Below are 18,831 nucleotides of genomic sequence, written 5' to 3' on the forward strand. Positions count from 1 at the left end.
GTGGAGATGAAGGTACAGAAATGAATGCAGATGTACAAATGTGCATTATTTGCTCGTACAGATCAACATGCATACAAGTATACTGGATTCCTCCTCATGTATAAAAATAGAGCTGTATGAATAATTAACTGCAACTAATAATAATTACATAGAAATGAGGAAATTGTGTGGGCTTGTGTGCCTTGTGTGCACCTCTTGTCCGTATGCTGGCTGATTATCTCTGACACACTGTTGTTTGCTGCGGTTGTGTGTTGATGTTTGTGTTGTGCCCCGGTAGACTGGAGAAACTGAATTGCCTTTTAGGACAAATAAAGTCGTCTGAATCTGAATCTGAATCAGCTTTCTGAAGGCAGCTGCAAATGTGATTTCTTCAACTGGACAGGTTAAGTTGGGACCACAGCAAGTCACCATACAAATTTTAATTAATTATGCTCTTTTATCTGAGTTTTGGAATCTGATCTGCACTTTCTATAACATTTGATCTCATTTTGCCAGCCTTGCGACTCTGTGAAATAAAATGGTCCGTATTTTTATGAACTGTGGCCCCGAGCGAGGATCTGATCATTCATTCATACTCTGCTGGTGGTTATTTACCTTTGACTGCGGTTGTAAACTAGCCTCTGGCTAACACTGGCGCATTTACAGTAATGTCAATCAATGTGCATTGTCCTCTTTAAATAAATAAATAAAAGATAATGCAACCGCAATGTCACTGAAATTACTTTTTAAAATTAAAATGTCCACCACAATGAATTATGAGGCCTATACCATGTGTGAAATGAACTCCTCGGCTTTTCTGTAATTTTAAGTTATCTTGACAAGTCATTGCTTCATGTTTTGATTGGACTGAATTTTGTATCACACCTTTGCATGAGAAAAGAATATAAGTTAAAAAAAAAAAAAAAAAAAAAAAAAAAACAGCCTTGCAGCAAAACATGTAGGCTACTACATCTAGGAAAGTATCAGAGTATTCTCCTACATGTGGGTCTAGTTTTACTGATAAAATAATTCATGTAGTTCAAAGCCTCAGGTGAGAGCTGAAATTCTTTATAAGCTCCAGCCTGAAATGAGGATTTTGGTTTAACTTGGTCAGTGTGTGAGGACCGTAGACACACACTGTAATGAGAGCAGGTGACACTGCAGCACTAATCAGGGGTGTCAACCTGGTTTATCTCTGCTTTATGGTGAGGTGATCAGTGAAGTCACCTGGTGGAGTTTTTGGTTGGAATAAAAACCTGCAGCCTCTTGGCCCTCCACGGCACCAGGCTGACATTTATCATTTATATGGTACTACACCTGGGGCATTTAACACAAAGGAACCTGCATGACAGCATAGTGCCAGCAGATGACAAATACCCGGTTAGGTAGTTTAAAATACATTAAAATTTAGTGTATATATAAACTGTCAAATTAGGTCTGCATTTTGCCCCTTCTTTGTTTGCATGTCATTTTTGAATTTTTGGCTACAGTGTTGCAAGTTGTATAATTTGAGATTGAAAAAAAAAAAAAAAGTGCATGGCCTTCACAAGTTGATCTTGCAGAGTACTGTTAAACAGTAAACTTGGAGCAGTGTACACTTTAAGTACATGAGGCTCTCTCAGAAACATTTTTTTTAAAAACCATATCTGAATGTCAGATTTAGTAACGAAATGAAAAATAAGGGAACCAAATGAACATGGGTCCACAGAAATTTACTTAACCTTTCTCATAGATGTGAGCTTTCTCATTCCGTAACCATTTCTTCCCATGACATAAGCGGCTTTCTTGGCCAATATTTAGGCACATTTATAAACTTTGCTTACAAAAAGAGATCAGCAGTTGCAGTAATTTGTTAGATGCTTTATTCACAACAGCTATAAATCCAGTTGGCAGTAATCACAAGAAACCAGTATTTGTGTCAAAGTTACTGTTTGTTCTTAGCCTTCGAAAGGGAGGAGCCATTATGTGGCCCAGCCCTTCTGCTGACTAAGGTCGCTCTGGCACTGGAATGAGATTGGACAGTCAGGGAAACGACAGCCCAGTCACTTGACAGTGCAATTACTGTTGCATTCAGCTCTAAGGCCAAAGTCAAATCCACAATAAGGACTCTTATACAACAACAAACCCAAAAGGGAAAAAAAAGAAAAGGAAAAAACACAGACAGCAGATTTCTGGGACATTTGGAATTTTATTGACGTATCAAACAGCTGTACATCTATTTGCCTTTCTTGGCCTTGATCTTCCTCAGGTAGAACTCCAGCTCCTTGCCTTCCAGGACGTAGCCGTCTGCCCTGCCGCACTGGCCTGGTCTGGAGGCGATGCAGGCTGCAGAGAGAGCAAGGAGGGGGGGTGTATTTAGTAAAAAAAGCTTAAATTAAAATAGGAAACAATTCTGCAATCACATCACCAGAGAATCATTACTGTTTAAGATTTATAACCACCTATTCCGACCGAAAACCTCCATCTATTTTTTTACGGTCATAATTATAAACCCAGAAATAACCAATAGGTCCACTAAATTCCAGGAGTTTGTCTTTAACCCTTGCAGGGACCTCATGTAATTCATACTGCGCCCAACCCCTCTTGAAAAGCATTCACACTGAATAGTGGTATTGGCTGAAATCAGATGCCAACAATTAAAAGACCCCGATTTCAACATGTGCCACTTTCTGATTATCAATGCAAAACAAAGTTTGATTTTTTTGCAACTGAAGATGAAATCATGCCCAAGAAAAGTGGCAAAAAACAGCTGATTCAAATTTTGTCTCATACAAGAAACAGTACTAATGAGATGATGGGGCAGACTATTTCTATTGGCTGATACCAGCTTTTAAAAAGCATTGGTTATCGGTCGAATACTTTGTACTGTGCAGCATGTAGCCAGCAGTGGAACTGGTATTTTTGTGAGCTTTTTGCAAAGACTAATTTAAAACTACTGTCAAATTACCAACCAAATAAATTGACAATATTCTGGTAAAAATGGTGAAGATAAAATGAATCACATCATTTAGGACCAGCCTGTCAAAAAGGTCAACATGTCTTGTACTATGGTCCTTCCTTACAACTTTAGCAGCTTCTTGAATGAGAAATGTCTTCAAGAATCTACAAAGTCAGTTCATCTTTAGTATGTGATGGAATTATAACGTTAAATTACAGATGTAGCAGAATAACATGGGATTAAAAAAAAAAAATCACAGAGGGTGCAGCTAAAAAAGTTTTAACACACTGAGGTCAAAATTCAGCCGTAATGCAAAATTTATGTCGAGGGCCGAGGCTTGTAGAGGTCGACAGTCTCAGGTTGGACTAAACACAGTAAATCCACACTAATGCTGGACTCACCAAGCAGTTTGCCCTGCTGGAACTGCTCCTCCAGGAGGGTGCTGATCTTGCAGGTCTTTTTGCGCTCATCGAACTTCTTCTGGGTCTTCTTTGACCTCTTCTTGTTCAAGACCTCTTCCTCCTCGGGAGTCTGCGGGGGAATAAAGAAATGAAGCCGTTAGATGGCCATGAACCACCACTAATTTACAATAGAGGAGCTTTAAATAGAAGAATACCTCTTGAACTAAATGTGGCTAGTCGTTAACAGAGCTGTTGTGGCGTGTAGATGTGAAGCAGTGGTCTTTCTCAGAGTCGTTAATATCGTCACTTTCATTCAGTAGCAGAACTGGACAAAGTTATCATCATGGAAAGACCTCATGTGCTTTTGACTTCAGCTTTAAAACCTACAACAGCCCTGTTAGTAACTACTGCAGCCATTTGGGAATTCCTGATTAAGATGAAGGCACAAAACAAATTATCGCTCTTCCACGCACCAGTTTGGCTCCCTTCTTGCGTCCCAGAGGAGTGGCGTAGTGAGACTCATACCACTGTCTGAAGGGAAGGCTGTCGATGAGGACGATGCAGTTCTTCACCAGAGTCTTGGTTCTCACCAGCTCGTTGTTGGAGGCGTTGTAGACCACATCAATGATCCTGGTCTTGCGTGTGCAGCCTGTGTACACATTATTAAGCATCATTAACACATGCAGGGCCAATGTAGCAGTTCAGCTACCAGAGAGAAATCCACAATTTTAGCTTTAGATTCACCACTACAAAAAGTTATAACAGGTAACTGGTCTTTCTCAGGGTCTTCGTTATCACCACTTGCACTCAGTAGCAGAACTGGACAAAGTTATCATCATGGAAAGACGTACACCACATTGAAAAAAAAAACCAAAACATTACAACAGAAGAAGAGACTGAGACACGTACACTCAGAGCCCCATGAGAAGTTACCGACATCCAGCCTCAGAGCGCGGTATTTCTTGTTTCCACCGCGGACCCTCACTGTGTGGATGCGGCGAGGTCCAATCTAACAGGAAAGAGATGTCGTACACTCAACATGATGCACCATGTAAAATTCACCAATCGTGAACAACAAAAAACTCCTATAGTACATGTTATGCAGCGTGTCAGTGTAACTATGACAAATCCTAACATCGGTAGGTCCAAAGCTTTGAACCAAAACGGCCCAAATAAAAACCTACCTAAGGTCATGTTTTCATCATCCACACCACAGCTCATTTTTTTTGACCAGGTGGTCACAGCTTTTTGCTCACCTTTGTGTTTGCAGGAGGACGCCCAAGCTCATACTTCCTTTTCTTGTGGTAAGGCTTGCGCTTGCCACCGGTCTTGCGGCGTTTGTGCCAGTTGTCCCTCGAGATACCTGTAGAGAAAAAAAAAGGTTGGACAATGAAATTTAATAACTCAAGTCAGTCACATGTCAGATTGAAGTGCTATTCATCTCTGTGCTTGAGCAATCAGTTCTCCAAGGTAAAGGTTGTCCGCATTTTGACATCGGATTCCGCTTAAAAAGTTCATCATGTTACTCAAGCAAACAGCAATGTGTTCCCTGCACATGGGGACTGCAGTGGTTAGCAGCTAGCTGGGGCTGAAAACAAGCCTTACCAATTACGAGAATATGGGTTCAGCCACATAAGAACAACAAATAAGCCATTAACAGTCTCATTAAGCAGCAAAAAATAGCACTTAACCGTTTTTCTTGAGAATACGTCCATTTGAAAGAGACGTAACGAGGCTGCTAGCTAATGCTAACAAGCCATACTGGTTTCATTAGCCTCCTGCCCAAGACAGGCTAACGTTTACCAGGTAAGCGTCACATTACAACAAAACCACAAAGTCACCATGCAAGTACATACTGTAGACTGCTGCTAACACTACCTCGTTAATATTAACAAACACCTTGACGGATACTGAGAGCGAATTAAGCGCCGCTCAGCATCCGCAGCTCCACGGCCAATGCGAGCAGCCATCTTGGGGGGGCAATATCGCACATCACTTGCCAATTATTTCATTTAAAACAAAAGCGACTGGCTGCAGGCGACTAAGTTAACACTATATCCGTTTATAAGACGTTTATCTTCCATTCTGCCGACCATTTTGAGGATATTCCTGCTGTAAAACATCTGATGGAATAGGATTCTCTGTCCGACCCGAGCACGGAAACACGTACCCATTCTCAGGCGCCGGCTAGAAAGAGGAACCGCAAGGGATCATGGGGAGGTTTGAAGCCAGATGGTATCGCGAGAATTTACGTGAGCGCGTGGTTCTTTCTATGGTGAATTTTTTTTTATTATAATAATTCAATTGTAATATTATTTCCATAATATAAATTATGAATTCACCTTTGTTTGTATTATATTCATATTTTTTATGCAATTTGGTTATATTTATTATAGCTTATGCTGATAGTTAGTACATTTTTTTTTTGCCTCCATTAACCAGTGTGGCACAAATAATCTGCAGTTGTGCTTATAGGTTTGCAGAATTTGTAAGATGTGCACCACGAGTGATCAGTCCAAACACATTTTGTTAAATTCTCAGTGGGATTCAAATTAAACCATAAAGCATAACAGAATAGCACAATCCACAAAACATATTGATAAAGAAGATGAGGAGATGGGCCCCCTTTAGCATCAGTGGTGGCTTGCAGTCTTTTGTGATGGTTGTGGATGAGGTGCTTTATTTTCTCAGGCGGTAAAGCTGCCCGTTCCTCTTGGCCAAAAGCCTCCAGGTTCTCTAAATCCTTGGGTTGTCTGGCATGAGCTGCACGTTTGAGATCTCCCCTTGTGGCTCAGTGATACTGATATTGCCACTCCAGGACCTTCACTTGTCTCTTATCAGTTTTGGCTAAATTCCCTGTAGTTCACATACCCCCAAAACTTCAGAGATCCTCCTCCAGGTTTCACAGCAGGGGTGGTTTACGTCTCATCAGTTCAGTTTTGGTCTCATCCATCAGAATGGCTTTGCCCCAGAGGTTTTGAGGTTTGTCTGGGATATTGTAGGTGGGCTGTTTTGTGGCATTGGTGCAGAAACGGCTTTTCTTCAGCATCTCAACTGCACAGCCTTTTTTTGTGCAAGTGTTATTGTGCATCTTGAAACATGGATTTTTCTTTGCATCCTGAACAATTTTCCTAGCAGCTGTGGCTGAAATCTTTGTTGGTCCACCCTGACTGTGGTCTGGTTATCAACACAACCACAAATTTTCCACTTCTTTTATCAGAGTTTGGACACTACTGACTGGCGTTTTCAAATCTTTGGTTATCTTTTTCTACCCTTATTTAAAAAGTTCAGCTTACCTTTTCTCGCAGGTCCTTTGACAGATCTTTTGCTTTGGCTCAGTGTCCAGCAAAGTCAGTGCAGCCTTGGATGAAATGTGCATGGGTTTCTAAAGAGCTGAGAAACTCACTGCCTATTTATACACACACACACACACACACACACACACACACACTGAATACAATAAAACAAGTCACAGGTATGGAAACATACCCTTTACAGCCATTTGAACCTGTGTGTGTTAACTGGTGTGTATATTATCGGGTCAAACAAGGGTATGTCAGCTTTTGATCAGGGCCATTTGGGTGATTTCAGTTATTTTGATTTCAAAAGGGCACATACAATACAGTTATGTGATAATAAATTACATCACCTGGCCACCATCAATAAATAAAATGGCTAATATTTCACAAATTCTGCCAGGGTATGTAAACTTAAGAGCACAACTGTATATTTTAGATCACCAGATGACAAAAATAAATAAATAAATCCACACTTTCCTCCACTGAAGTCAAAAGTTTGTCCATGATGATATACTACTGACAATTCAAGACTTGTAAGAAAATATCAGTCAATAAGTCAGAAAGAAAACCCAAAAGTCATTTCCATGATTCCATATAGTTCTTTATTTATATACAGCTAGGACTGATTGGCAGTTGTGTAGATACGATGATAAACTTGGCCAGGGTCTTCTGCGAGCCGGTGGTTAATATGGGATGGGGTGTGTGGAGCTGCATTAGTGTCGTGCAGAGCAGATCACTCCTCCCAGGGGCTCATGTCTGTGTCGATGGCCACGCAGTTGTAAGCAGCATAACGCAGCTTCTCCTCGCAAACTTTTGCACTGCAGGGCGGAGAGAACGAGAACAGGGAAAAGCAGTCACACGTCTGGCAATTCATGAGTGATTGCCTCGACTTGCTCGGAAAAAGCAGTTACCAATATTAAAGTGATCCCCTTAAAGCCGTGCCAGGAGCTTCTGTTCTTCATTAACTCCTATTAAAGTGAGCGATTCACCAGATGGAGGTGTGTGGTGTTTACCTTGGGTAGTTGGGTAAATAAAGGGTGCTGGAACATGTGGAGGACTGTGGAAGTGCATCTGTTGTTTCAGAGCTACAGAAACAGCAAAAAGACCACATTTTAAAAAGTGCAATGACCAGCATTATGTTCCATTATAATGTTTTCTGCCGGAGGAATTCCCCGCGTGAATAAAAAGCAGAATTTAACTTAAACACCATGTTGGTGGTGGAGGCACCCTCGCTTACCCCTGTTTGTCGGGAAAGATGTAGATGGGGGCAGGAAGACGGCTTCTACCGGTCACAAACCTCAAAAACCTGCTGCGATCCTCTGAAATCAAAATGAAAAAAATACAGGGTAAAGCAGAATCCATTACAAATGTTGGTTGACAACTCACATTCCATTAACCCCGAAGAAGAGTGTTTGCTAGCCCAATAGGTAAAACAAGGTGAGGGCAAGGACATGTTGATATAATACGGTGCCAAATGACCAGGGGACTGACCGTTAGTGAAGTTCATCAGGGCTTCCCACAGGTATTGCACTCTGACATCCGTTTGTTCCAGGTCCTCGTAGCGTGCTGTGGGGGAGGCAGAAGCAACGTTAATGTCATACAGTCTTCACCATTTTTTTATAGATTATTTTTTGGCATTTCCGCTTCATTGGACAGTCACAGTAGAGAGAGACAGAGGGGATGACATGCAGCAAAGGGCCTGAGGTCGGATTCAAACCCAGGACGGTGCGATCAGGACTGTCGGTTTTACCTCACTGCACGTGAACATCTTTTGGATTTTTTTAATGTAAATTATGTGCAAAAAATAATAATAAAATGTAATCTCTTTTAGCTATTATCTTATTCACAACACAGTCTCTATAGCAAACTAGAAAACAGTGTTTTGGATGAGGTCCAGTCTGGCCACTCACTGAGTCGTTTCAGGGCTTCCACGGTGATCTCAGGGTCTCCACACACTTTCTTCTCCACTTCCTGCCAGGTGAGCAGGTCCAGCACTGCCTGAGGAACCACCTTCAGCAGCCCCGCCTGCATGGCAGCAATCTGCAGCGCAAACACAGATAAGAGATACCAAAGCACTTCAATAATTTAGCAACTCTATACATAGCCACGGCATTAATACTGGATGATTTACGCAGATGAAAAGGCGCCTGCACCTTCAGCTCTAACTGGCGGTTTCAAGCTGTGGAGGAAAATACTGTAAGGACATTTCTGAAATCATTACTTTGAGGGTGTACCCACTTGCCCTCAATCTGCCTTGTCTACTTTAACTTAAGTTAGAAATTCCCTAGATTTCCCAAACCCCACAGAAGGCACTTAAATATGCTTTCCATCACAGGTAGGTGTATGTGAATATACATGTCGTCAGCTGGCCAACTAATTAATGAAAACTGAGGAACGTCTATTATCATGTTTGCTAAATGTACTCAAATACACTCTGGTCTATTGTGGCTTCTGTTAGAGGGGACATTGGGAGCTCTGCCTCTTCTTTGCTGGATTTCTCCCTGTGTAATAACAGAATGTCAGTGCAAAAGTTTATTATGAAGCTCTTGCTCTTTGTTTCTGAGGGATTTAAACCAACACCTGAGGTTTAACTCTACTGTTTTAATTAAGAGGTAAATTTTCATCTATAAAATCGGAATCAGACTTTGTTTATCCCCGAGGGGAAACTCCATCGCAGCTGCACTAGAAATATTTGTAGCATTGTCTATGTTTGGCCAGTTTCCATGAAAGATAACAATATACCATTAAACAACAACATCAACCAACTTGATCTCAGAGAGGAGAGAGCTGAATATTCTGGCCCCCTGCTAATTTTGTCTGTTTTTTCCTCTTTTTGGCGTTAAGCCGGTGGTATGCGGACACACACACATGGAAACACACACACACACACACACACCTGCTGCTTGCTTTCCTCCAGCCGAGCTTTCTGCACCAGGCGGATGAACTCCCTGCGGTCCTCGTAGCGAACGGCCACGTTGCTGCCGCCGGGGATAAGCTCCACCATCTGGCCGTCGCTCAGCAGGGTGGTGTACACCAGCTCGTCGCCAAACTTAAACTCAAACGTCTCCGGGTCCATGCTCTCCATGGCCTCCAGCAGTTTCACCTGAACACACATCCAAATCCATCTCAGCACAATGATTCTGACTCATCTCTACCTGGTCTCTTTTCTGTACAAACTCACAGTATTTGGAGTACTGAGAGAAGGAGGATTAGGCTCCATGCCAGGCAGATGGAGAGAATCTATTCTTTTTATAGTGTTTTGGATTTTCATATAAAGAGAAAGAAGGAAGAGATGGAGCTGGCATGCGACAAAGATCATGAATCTAATTGAAATTCATTGCAGTAAGATAAGATTAACTTTATTGATCCAAAGGGGGAAACTGGGGCAATGCAGAAGAACAGGATCTACATAACATGTAAATTTGACTATATATGTGTAGGAAGACTAGTTGATCATCTAGGCAACTAATGTGGATCCTTATAATAAATACACAAATACTGAAGTCATAAAATATTGATAGTGCTAGTCCTGATAACCTGTTGGTCTGCCACGCCTCCAGGAAACCTCAGAAGGAGAAGAGGTTTAACATGAAGACAACATGACTGATATAAAAGCTTGTAAAATATCCTCACCAGTACAGAGTCTACAGCCGGGAAGTCTTTAGTCCAGCTCACTGTCTCTCCAGTCAGCTGCTTCCACACGAGCCCAGGGAGAGCCAAGACCTGCACGGTCAGACAGACAGGCACAAAACCAAATCAGTGCAGTCAGCCGTTCTCCCGTTAAAGTGATGCAAACATCAAAGCTGGATGGTGGGGAGGTGGTGGCACCTACCAGGAAGTCCTTCCCTCTCAGAGCAGCTCCCATGAGCTGGCCGATCCACTCGAACTTGTGGAACTCTTTACAGGATGGGTTGGGGACATAGTAATCCCTCGCCTCACCGGTGCCCTGGGACAGTGACACAAGGGAGATAAAGGAAAAAAAAATCATCATTATTAATACATGATGAGTTATTTTGTGATAAAAATGTTTTAATTTACTCATCCTGCCTCAGCTACTTGTACTTCAGTAAGGCATTTCCTACATTACATTTGGCCAGCTATTTATGGGAATATAATAAAAAATGACCCATAAATGCAAGGTATATACCCAATAAATGTTTTAAAACTGTATTACAGAGTTTTTTATAGTATAAGACCTATTTTTCCCAAGCCCAAAGTCACTGCTAATTTCCATCAACAGTATTTTTAAACAAATTGGCACCCCCTAAGCCAACACTGAAGTGAATTCCAGCATTGGATGTGCAGTGCAGAAGGTCTGCACTGACCTGGTTGGAAGTGCGTGTGAAGAACGGCAGAGGCATGGGACACTCTGCTGAGCTGGGGCAGAGCTCCTCTGACATGTCTGCCAGGCTGTCCCGAAAGCCTCCGCCCTGGTCGATGATTCCCTCTGCAATGAACTTACACTCCCACCACTGGTCGTACCGAGCCGGCCACCTGACAAACCAAGACGAGAGACCATTAGATCCCAACATCCTTGAGTAATTACCAAGATTGTTAGCGTTAATGGAAAACTAATGAAATAATGAAACCTAGGTGAAATAAGGCTTTACAAAAAACGAACTGAAACTGCACTGTGCTTTTACAAAACTAACTAAAATAAAATAAATTACTGAGAACATTTCTTTAGTTTGTCCCTGTCAATTTGTTTGAGATTTTACTGTGCAATGCTTTTACTAACGTTTTTGAAGTTCGCCCCTGACAAATACCGCATATTATGAAAAGACTAAAACCTATATTGAAACTAATAAAAAGTAAACTAAAACTAAGCATTTACAAGAAATAAAAATTAAGTGAAACTAGCAAAGCTGCTTTAAAAATTCATTAAACTAAAATGAAATTGAAAACAAAAAGTCAAACTGAAACAAAAGTAAAAAACTAATGAAAAATGCCAATCTGTAATAACCTTGGTGATTACCATATGTGGGTTAAAAAGGAAGAAAAGTGAGGTTGACATATAGTGTTTGGAAAAAAAAATAATACCTATAATCCAAAGTTTTCTCAAATTTGTCAGATGGCTTCAGACCCTCGTAAACCTTAATGGGGAAAAACAGACGGATGAATAAACAGATGAGCAAAACAAGCAAGACAAATCCACCCAAATCCTCCCAACAAAGAATCCCCTAATATTACATTTCACATGGCCTGCAACCCTCATCACAGTAAATTTATACTTTAATGTTATGATAAGAGGCTGACTGTGAGGAAGTGAAATCAGCAAACAGGAGCAGAGGTACCTGTATGAACACGGCGTTCTTGCAGCTGGGGTCCAGGGAGGGGTTGTCTCTGTGCTCCATGGCCAGGCGCCTGTTGATGTAGAGGCGGGGCATGAAGTTGGGCTTGCTGGTCTCCGAGTCCTTCAGGCACTGGGTGATGAGGGCTGAGCGGCGCTTGGACAGCAGCATGAACTGCTTTATGCTCTGAGGGCACCAAAGAAAGTACACACAGTAAGTTAGTGTGTTTAAAAAGAAGAAAAAATGGCATCTTATATAAATGGACTGATCAAGTTCTCAGTTCTGATTCGCTGAGTCATGTTTGAAGACATTACCAATTAAAACAACACTGAGATCAGCACATAATCTGATAGTGAGCAATCCTTCTCTTTAGTTATTTTTCAAAAACTATATAGTGCATTGCTTGGAAGAAGGATAACAATTGTTATACAGCTGAACTGATAAGATTGAACATTTCTTAATTATAAAAATATATTGAATGTAATTTTGACAAGTGCTATTTGCTGATAAAAATCACCACCATGCTAAGATTTGCTCACTTTTCTCCATTCACATCATTATAAAATTTAAACATTGGGTTGTTTTGGCTGCTGGTCAGACTAGGGAAGCAATTTGAAAATGTCACATTGATGTTTCCAGGAGCATTAAGTATTTTTTAGTATCTGATACACTAATTAGTTGATTAATCAAAAATAAACAAGAGTGTAATCAGCACTGAAATTAATAATTATGTTTATCCCTTATTTATTATTATTATTATTAAACTGTTACCTGTAAAAAAGGAAAGCTTTATGGAACAATAGCTCTCTTTTTATGATATGAATAGCATATCACTGCCATTTTGTGAAGCAAATGTGAGGCCTCGCCTCAAGGGGATCACACTGTGCCAATAAACCTCTCAGCTGTTCTGCAATGACCACAAAGTGCTGCCTCTCTACACTTCAGTTTCCGTTTCATTCATCGCTGACAAACTTTCAGTTTCCAAATGACTCACTTTGATCTGGTTGAAGGTGCCCAGGCTGTAGTCCCAGGCTGGTACTAAATGTGGCAGCAAACTGTCCAGGAGAGAGATGAACCTGCAGAAACAAAGTAAAACACAAAACCACAAAGATAAATACTGCTGGACAACTGACACAGACAATCAGAACATCACTTCTGAGAATTAAACCCTTGGCTTTTCCATGTGAATCCAAGACCAACATTTGTGAGTGTCCACATTCTAAGGTTTTCAAATGATTGATTTTAAGATCCCAGGTATAGTTTTATTGACTTGTACTTTATGTATGTACTGGGTAATTAATGAATTAATTTATGCAGTAATTGGATAATTAAAGAAAGTATTTGGTTAATTCTCCAAAAGATCTTAACACTGTTTGATATTGAACACATGAATGAATATGAACAATTTCTCACGACAATCACAAAACTTTCTGAACATGCACAATTTTCTATCACTCTTCCAAGCACTGAAAATAAAAGAAAATGTTTCAAAAAAACAATCCAGTCCCATCAGATTTGCCATGGCGGTAGGAACCCCGTGTCCGTACCTCTGGATGACCAGCGCTCTGCGGTAGAGGACGTCGGGCTCAGTTCCCTCCAGACGCGGGTAGCGCACCAGGTTGGAGGACTGGAAGACATCAGCGTTGAGACCCAGGTCCCTTTCACACGACGACTTGATCTTCAAGCCTCGGATCCGAACGTCTATGCCCTCATCTGGGAAAGCAGAGGGGAAAGAAAACACCGTCTCAGCTTCATGATACCAGCGCCTGGCTTTAGAGTAAGAATTCAGTTACATGACTGATGCAGGAGCTCTGACAGGCAAGGAAGACTCCCGTGTTAAATAAAACATAAAATTTAGTATCGTAAATAAATATAGAACAATGTTAAGAAGACTTACCCCTACATTCCTCTATCCGCACCTCAATGACCGGCAGGTGTGATGTCATATCCTCCAGAACACACACTTCTCCAATTAGATTGCTAAAAAACAGTGGAAGCAGTTCAAAATAAAGGCACTCAAAATAAAATCTTAGAGCTAACTGCCTCACAACAGATGTAAAAATAGCTCAGAGTGTCAAGCAGTTATAGTTCATAATACTGCATGAAATTGAAAACAGCTTAATGATTCATCGCTCTTACTTTCATCAGGATAAAATTGATTCTGATCCCTTTTCGGGTCGATTTAAAAAAATAAAATAAAATTGTTGCTAATGGCAGTCCCTGACCACAGCCACATGAAAATAGTCTGTAAGACCTCTAATGACACTTTACTCCCTTTTGAAATCTCATTTATTTATTCATTACATTTTTCAGAAATGTTTTCTGTGAATTAACTCTTCAATTAAAATGAGTGAATGTATCACTGAGATTTACCTCTGGAACAAGTGTCCTGTGTCATCCTACATTAATTAGTTGCTAAATTTCATTAGTTTGGATTTCGACAGAGAGTTTTAGTGTCCCATGACAGTTTGAATGCTGTTTCAAAGGCTTTGCACCCAAAAAGGGTATAAACACTAAGCACTTGTAATTATTTGGCCTGAAATTATGGATATTGAATATCAGCATGACATCATGGCCATCAGTGTCTGCCAAACCCTCGCCTAGTTGTTAAATGTGAATTGTACTTTTTGAAAATGCTCACTCGTCTATGGTGACATCACTCAGCTTCTTCAGATTGTCCCCCTCTCCTCCATACACTGTGACTCTCTTGGGCATGTAGTTGTCATCTGTGGAGTCTACCGTCAATATCAGCTTACTAGAGGACACAAGAAAAGAGCAGTATACACAATGAAAACACCTCAACACATTTTCAAAGTTGATGTGAGCTACTGGACACTTTAAAATTAAGTTTATCTCTAGATTACAAGGAAAAGCCCATATAATGTAGTCAACACTAGCTGTAGGTAGACATGAGCTGTCATTAAACTAATTAGAAATATTACTGTTATCACTAAGTGCTAAAGTTGACATGGCTGACATCAAGACAGGCTTACAAAAATATTTAAGGAAATGTTTAGACGATCTGAAATGTGTATTTTGGATGAGAATGAATGAGGTTGTACCTTGCTGACATGTGATAATATAATACACCAACAAAGTGTGTCCCCTTACTTGACCACAGTGCCTCTCTTCATGTGCAGGCGGATCCAGTGTTGTCCCTGCATGCCGTCGCTCTCCCAGTAAGTCTCTGTGTCGCCGTCGGTCAGACAGCTAGCACCCCCGTTGGGATCCTCCTACCATCACGGAGAGAGATAGATATGTGAAACAAGGACATTAATTAAGAAATGTATTTAAGAGGCCATACCAGCCAATTAAGCATTCATTATGTGTTGTTCCTATAACAGTCAAATCAGTATTTGTGTGCATGTGAGCAACTCAAATGCAAAATGCCAGAGAATGAAGGATCACAGCTATAATTTAGCTTTTTATATCGCTAATATAATGTTATTGCCAGTTTTGAACCACCAGTAGTACTCATCTGCAGATTTTATATCTTTATGACATCACTGCATGAAATCTCAAATCTCTTGTTTCTGTTTTGGAAAAACTTGTTCATATTCACAAATACTGACTAAATCATCTTTGAATAACTGCATGACACTCCACATTACACTTTGCAAAAATACCATGTTACTCACCGAACATGAGGATACATCAATGCTGGTCACACACTGTTTCACACTCCCCAGGTTCTCATCCTCTTTTCCTATGTGGTCATAGAAGTAGTGCACCAGGTCCTCGTCGCATTCATACGTCCAGGTGGGAGGCACATACCTAGCAGAAATGATGGGAGAGTTAAGAACAACATGTTTATTTGATTTCCTTGCCAGCAGGTTTGTATCTATTTGTGGACATTTCCCAAGAACACTTCATTGTCTTTATCATTTCACACGTGCAGTCTTACCTTAGCTTCTGGACGGCAGCGTCATCACGCTCCGCGATCTTGGGTTTAGAGCCAATGTGCAGGGAGTTCTCCACGTCCACCACCTGCTCCCATGTGTCACAAGGCTTGTGGTCGTAGCCGAAGAGCTGCTGGTGTCTGCTCACAGTCTCTGGCGACTCCACCGGCACCAGCCTGTCACCCCCCTCCGTGTGCTTGCACACGAGGATCCAGCCCTCTTCGAGCTCCTGGCCCACACGGTGCTCCTCCAGCTGCTCCTGGTGGATCAATGGACAACACACTTTAAACCTTCAAAACTGTATACGAAAGCAAAGAGTAAAGCAAGAGTAAAATGCACTAATAACGGACTTTGAGCTGGATTTAGCGTCACTGGTCTCATCCATCCATGTATACTGTATATTTCTGTATACTGTATATTTCTTCTAAATTTGCACATTGACCTACCTCTATGCACATTTTATACACCCATGCACACGTTTTTTTTCTGTTTTTTTGTTGCACATTGCTTTTTGCACACTGGGTTGTACTTAGGTTATTCTGTTGTACTCAGATCTTATTCTGTTGTACTTAGATCTTATTCTTTATTTCTATTTTTTTATTTACTTAATCTGTAATCTGTGGATACTGCTGAAAAAAAATGTGAATTTCCTGCGGGATGAATAAAGTATCTATCTATCTATCTATCTATCTATCTATCTATCTATCTATCTATCTATCCTACTATGAGCATACAGATGATGTCATTGTAACCAGGAAGTGTGATGCTTACCTTATTTATTTTGACCCAGAGGCCCTGACTGTTGCAGTATTCCTCCCCTGTAGTCCGAATACATGTCCCTTTCTTTGGTTCAATGTTGTACTTGCATAATTTCTTGCTGTGGGGGCTCTGATGGGGGCTTTCAAAAACGGAGACGAGGGTTTTCCCCACAGAGGCCACCGCTGCGCTCAACGAGACAGACGAGGCGGATGATGAATCTTTGCAGATTTTAAAACAAACCTCCTTCGGGACATAACATAAACTTTCCGGTACAGGCTCTCCCCTCCTGAAACATTCAATGCACTTGTTCAGGAAGCGGATCCTCCCCAGCAGAAGGTGAGGGTTGTCACCCAGCGACATGGTGCTGGAAGCCGGTCGGTCAGCACAGCGAGGGGGCGTCACCTGACATTACACGACGGTCCTGCGCTTGTTTCCCCGGGCGGCAGCGGCGATTATCCTGCCAAACAAACAAAACAAACAAACCAGAACATTCTTGGGTGTCGGGGCTTCAGTCGACTGGCGCTCAGGTGTCAGCTACCGAAGTCCGCCGGCCAACCCAAACATGGAGCTCGCCTCCTTCCTTGATTGTGTGAACTGGACTCTAAAAGGGCAAGACGCCCAAGTTAGCAATCCAAGATCCTTATCACTATGGGAACACGTCGAGTTACGACTCAATAAACTAACCGTGCCCAGCGATAACACCAACGGTCCGCTAGCGTTAGCAAGCTAGGAAACCTTAACGTAACCGCTAACTTAACGCGGACTAACCGACAGAACCAGCCGACTGAAGGAAAGAAACACACACGAGTTATGTTATTATGCCAGTTCACAAGCGACAAACTATTTAAACTGTGATAAACACCGGCCGCCATACAGCAGCTCCATCCACGTACCTTGAACTGTCGGCAAAGTACTGCGGTGTGTGATGATTGCGCTAGCTCGGGGTACATTCATAACATACGGAAGTACAGTTGATCCTTTTTGACCCTCTGTGGCTGCCGTCATGTACACTTCAAAATAAAAGCCCCACAACTGCAGTGCTTTTATTGCTGACTAATTCGGTGTCCCATGAACAAAACAGTGCTATTTCTAAGCATCACGTGGATTAAAGTAACGGCAATGACAATGACGAGGTGGGTGTAAATGAAAAGGGAACAAGCACCGTGCAAGCGCCAGTTTTATTACTAACATACTAGTCCAGTCATTTTATGAAAAAACCTAGGACAAATTGCAAGAGAAGCAAACTCAACTGATTTTGTATCCTCAGTTTGTCCTGAGTGAGGGGAAAAAAGTCCCAAGAAATCCCATTGGTGGAAAGTTTTAAAAATCACCTATTTATGACCACATATTACCAAAAAACACTGTTTTTAACACACAGGGGAAAGGGGTTCAAAATTTTACTTTCAGATATCACTATAAAAATTCCCAAGATGATTACACACACAAAGACAAGAAAAAAAGTCAATTACCAGTTCTTTGAATTATTCTGTTTACAAATGCATATCACACATTATCTAATTTGATATGCGCTAATAAGGAATATGAGGAATAAATGCCAGAACAGATATTTAAACAGAACCTTTTAATTCACTGTTATATGGTAACCTTTTAATTCAAGGTTACTATATATATTGTAACCTTTTAATTTACTGTTTAAATGTCTCTTCTGGCATTTATTCCTTATATTCCTTATTAGCGCATATCAAATCAGATAATGTGTGATATGCATGTGTAAACAGAATAATTCAAAGAACTTGTAATAGACTTTTTTTTCTTGTCTTTGTGTATGTAATCAACTTGTGAATTTTTATAGTGATATCTGAAAGTAAAAATTTGAACCCCTTTCCCCTGTGTGTTAAAAACAGTGTTTTTTGGTAATATGTGGTCATAAATAGGTGATTTTCAAAACTTTCCACCAATGGGATTTCTTGGGACTTTTTTCCCCTCACTCAGGACAAACTGAGGATACAAAATCAGTTGAGTTTGCTTCTCTTGCAATTTGTCCTAGGTTGACCCCAATTTTGGCCTAAAATTACTGGACTATACACCTAATTTCTCTGTGATGCAGTGGACATTTATAAAATTGTGTTATTATCATGGATAGGACATGAAAACACTGCAGATTTGTTCAGGTTTATTTTCGTGCTTGCAAAATAAAAGCAAATATATTGTGCTCTGACATGAATTAAGTTACAGTGTTAATTTATGCAAGTAAAAAGTATGTTTCACATTCTTGGATGTGTGCAACAGCATGTCAGCTCATGT

General features: G+C 40.9%; 2 protein-coding genes and 4 non-coding genes across 7 annotated transcripts; all 6 read right to left on the reverse strand.

The window, feature by feature from the left end:
• Positions 1 to 1,908: 1,908 nt before the first annotated feature.
• On the reverse strand, positions 1,909 to 2,037 carry LOC115375933 (small nucleolar RNA SNORA35). Its single transcript, XR_003929765.1, has one exon. It is a non-coding gene; the product is annotated as a small nucleolar RNA SNORA35 (small nucleolar RNA).
• Positions 2,038 to 2,147: 110 nt separating this feature from the next.
• Positions 2,148 to 5,571, reverse strand: rps8a (ribosomal protein S8a). Its single transcript, XM_030075304.1, has 6 exons — positions 5,489 to 5,571; positions 4,575 to 4,681; positions 4,228 to 4,327; positions 3,792 to 3,967; positions 3,319 to 3,448; positions 2,148 to 2,304 (listed from the first exon to the last, which is right to left on the reverse strand). The coding sequence occupies exons 1-6, from the start codon at positions 5,490 to 5,492 to the stop codon at positions 2,195 to 2,197; spliced, it is 627 nt and encodes a 208-aa protein (XP_029931164.1). The 5' UTR covers positions 5,493 to 5,571; the 3' UTR covers positions 2,148 to 2,194.
• Positions 3,600 to 3,668, reverse strand: LOC115375930 (small nucleolar RNA SNORD38). The gene has a single exon (XR_003929762.1). It is a non-coding gene; the product is annotated as a small nucleolar RNA SNORD38 (small nucleolar RNA).
• On the reverse strand, positions 4,094 to 4,162 carry LOC115375931 (small nucleolar RNA SNORD38). The gene has a single exon (XR_003929763.1). It is a non-coding gene; the product is annotated as a small nucleolar RNA SNORD38 (small nucleolar RNA).
• On the reverse strand, positions 4,422 to 4,530 carry LOC115375932 (small nucleolar RNA SNORD46). Its single transcript, XR_003929764.1, has one exon. It is a non-coding gene; the product is annotated as a small nucleolar RNA SNORD46 (small nucleolar RNA).
• Positions 5,572 to 7,193: 1,622 nt separating the features above from the next.
• hectd3 (HECT domain containing 3) lies at positions 7,194 to 17,572 on the reverse strand. Of its 2 annotated transcripts, XM_030075297.1 has the most exons (20): positions 17,460 to 17,572; positions 16,579 to 17,023; positions 15,813 to 16,066; positions 15,547 to 15,682; positions 15,020 to 15,141; positions 14,550 to 14,663; positions 13,806 to 13,888; positions 13,456 to 13,621; positions 12,903 to 12,984; positions 11,912 to 12,094; positions 11,658 to 11,710; positions 10,943 to 11,111; positions 10,450 to 10,563; positions 10,251 to 10,340; positions 9,514 to 9,720; positions 8,528 to 8,657; positions 8,109 to 8,183; positions 7,855 to 7,936; positions 7,631 to 7,702; positions 7,194 to 7,435 (listed from the first exon to the last, which is right to left on the reverse strand). In XM_030075297.1, exons 2-20 carry the CDS (start codon positions 16,924 to 16,926, stop codon positions 7,351 to 7,353), a joined length of 2,565 nt encoding a protein of 854 aa, XP_029931157.1. In that variant the 5' UTR covers positions 16,927 to 17,023; positions 17,460 to 17,572; the 3' UTR covers positions 7,194 to 7,350. The 2 variants fall into 2 exon arrangements, with proteins under 2 accessions (XP_029931157.1, XP_029931158.1); XM_030075298.1 differs by lacking the exon at positions 17,460 to 17,572 and having other exon boundaries at positions 16,579 to 17,428.
• Between the last annotated feature and the right edge of the window lie 1,259 nt (positions 17,573 to 18,831).

This window comes from Myripristis murdjan, chromosome 17, assembly GCF_902150065.1.
Source record: "Myripristis murdjan chromosome 17, fMyrMur1.1, whole genome shotgun sequence".
NCBI lineage: Eukaryota > Metazoa > Chordata > Actinopteri > Holocentriformes > Holocentridae > Myripristis > Myripristis murdjan.

Excerpts from the sequence above, each read along its gene's own strand:
- hectd3 (XM_030075297.1), bottom strand. The coding sequence starts at position 16,926 with ATGTCGCTGGGTGACAACCCTCACCTTCTGCTGGGGAGGATCCGCTTC. Across the intron at positions 11,711-11,911 it reads AGAACGCCGTGTTCATACAG|GTTTACGAGGGTCTGAAGCC; the intron begins GTACCTCTGCTC and ends TTCCCCATTAAG. Across the intron at positions 7,703-7,854 it reads ATCTTTCCCGACAAACAGGG|CTCTGAAACAACAGATGCAC; the intron begins GTAAGCGAGGGT and ends CTGTTTCTGTAG.
- rps8a (XM_030075304.1), bottom strand. Across the intron at positions 4,328-4,574 it reads GTCCTCCTGCAAACACAAAG|ATTGGACCTCGCCGCATCCA; the intron begins GTGAGCAAAAAG and ends CTTTCCTGTTAG. Across the intron at positions 3,968-4,227 it reads CTTCTCATGGGGCTCTGAGT|GCTGCACACGCAAGACCAGG; the intron begins GTACGTGTCTCA and ends ATGTGTACACAG.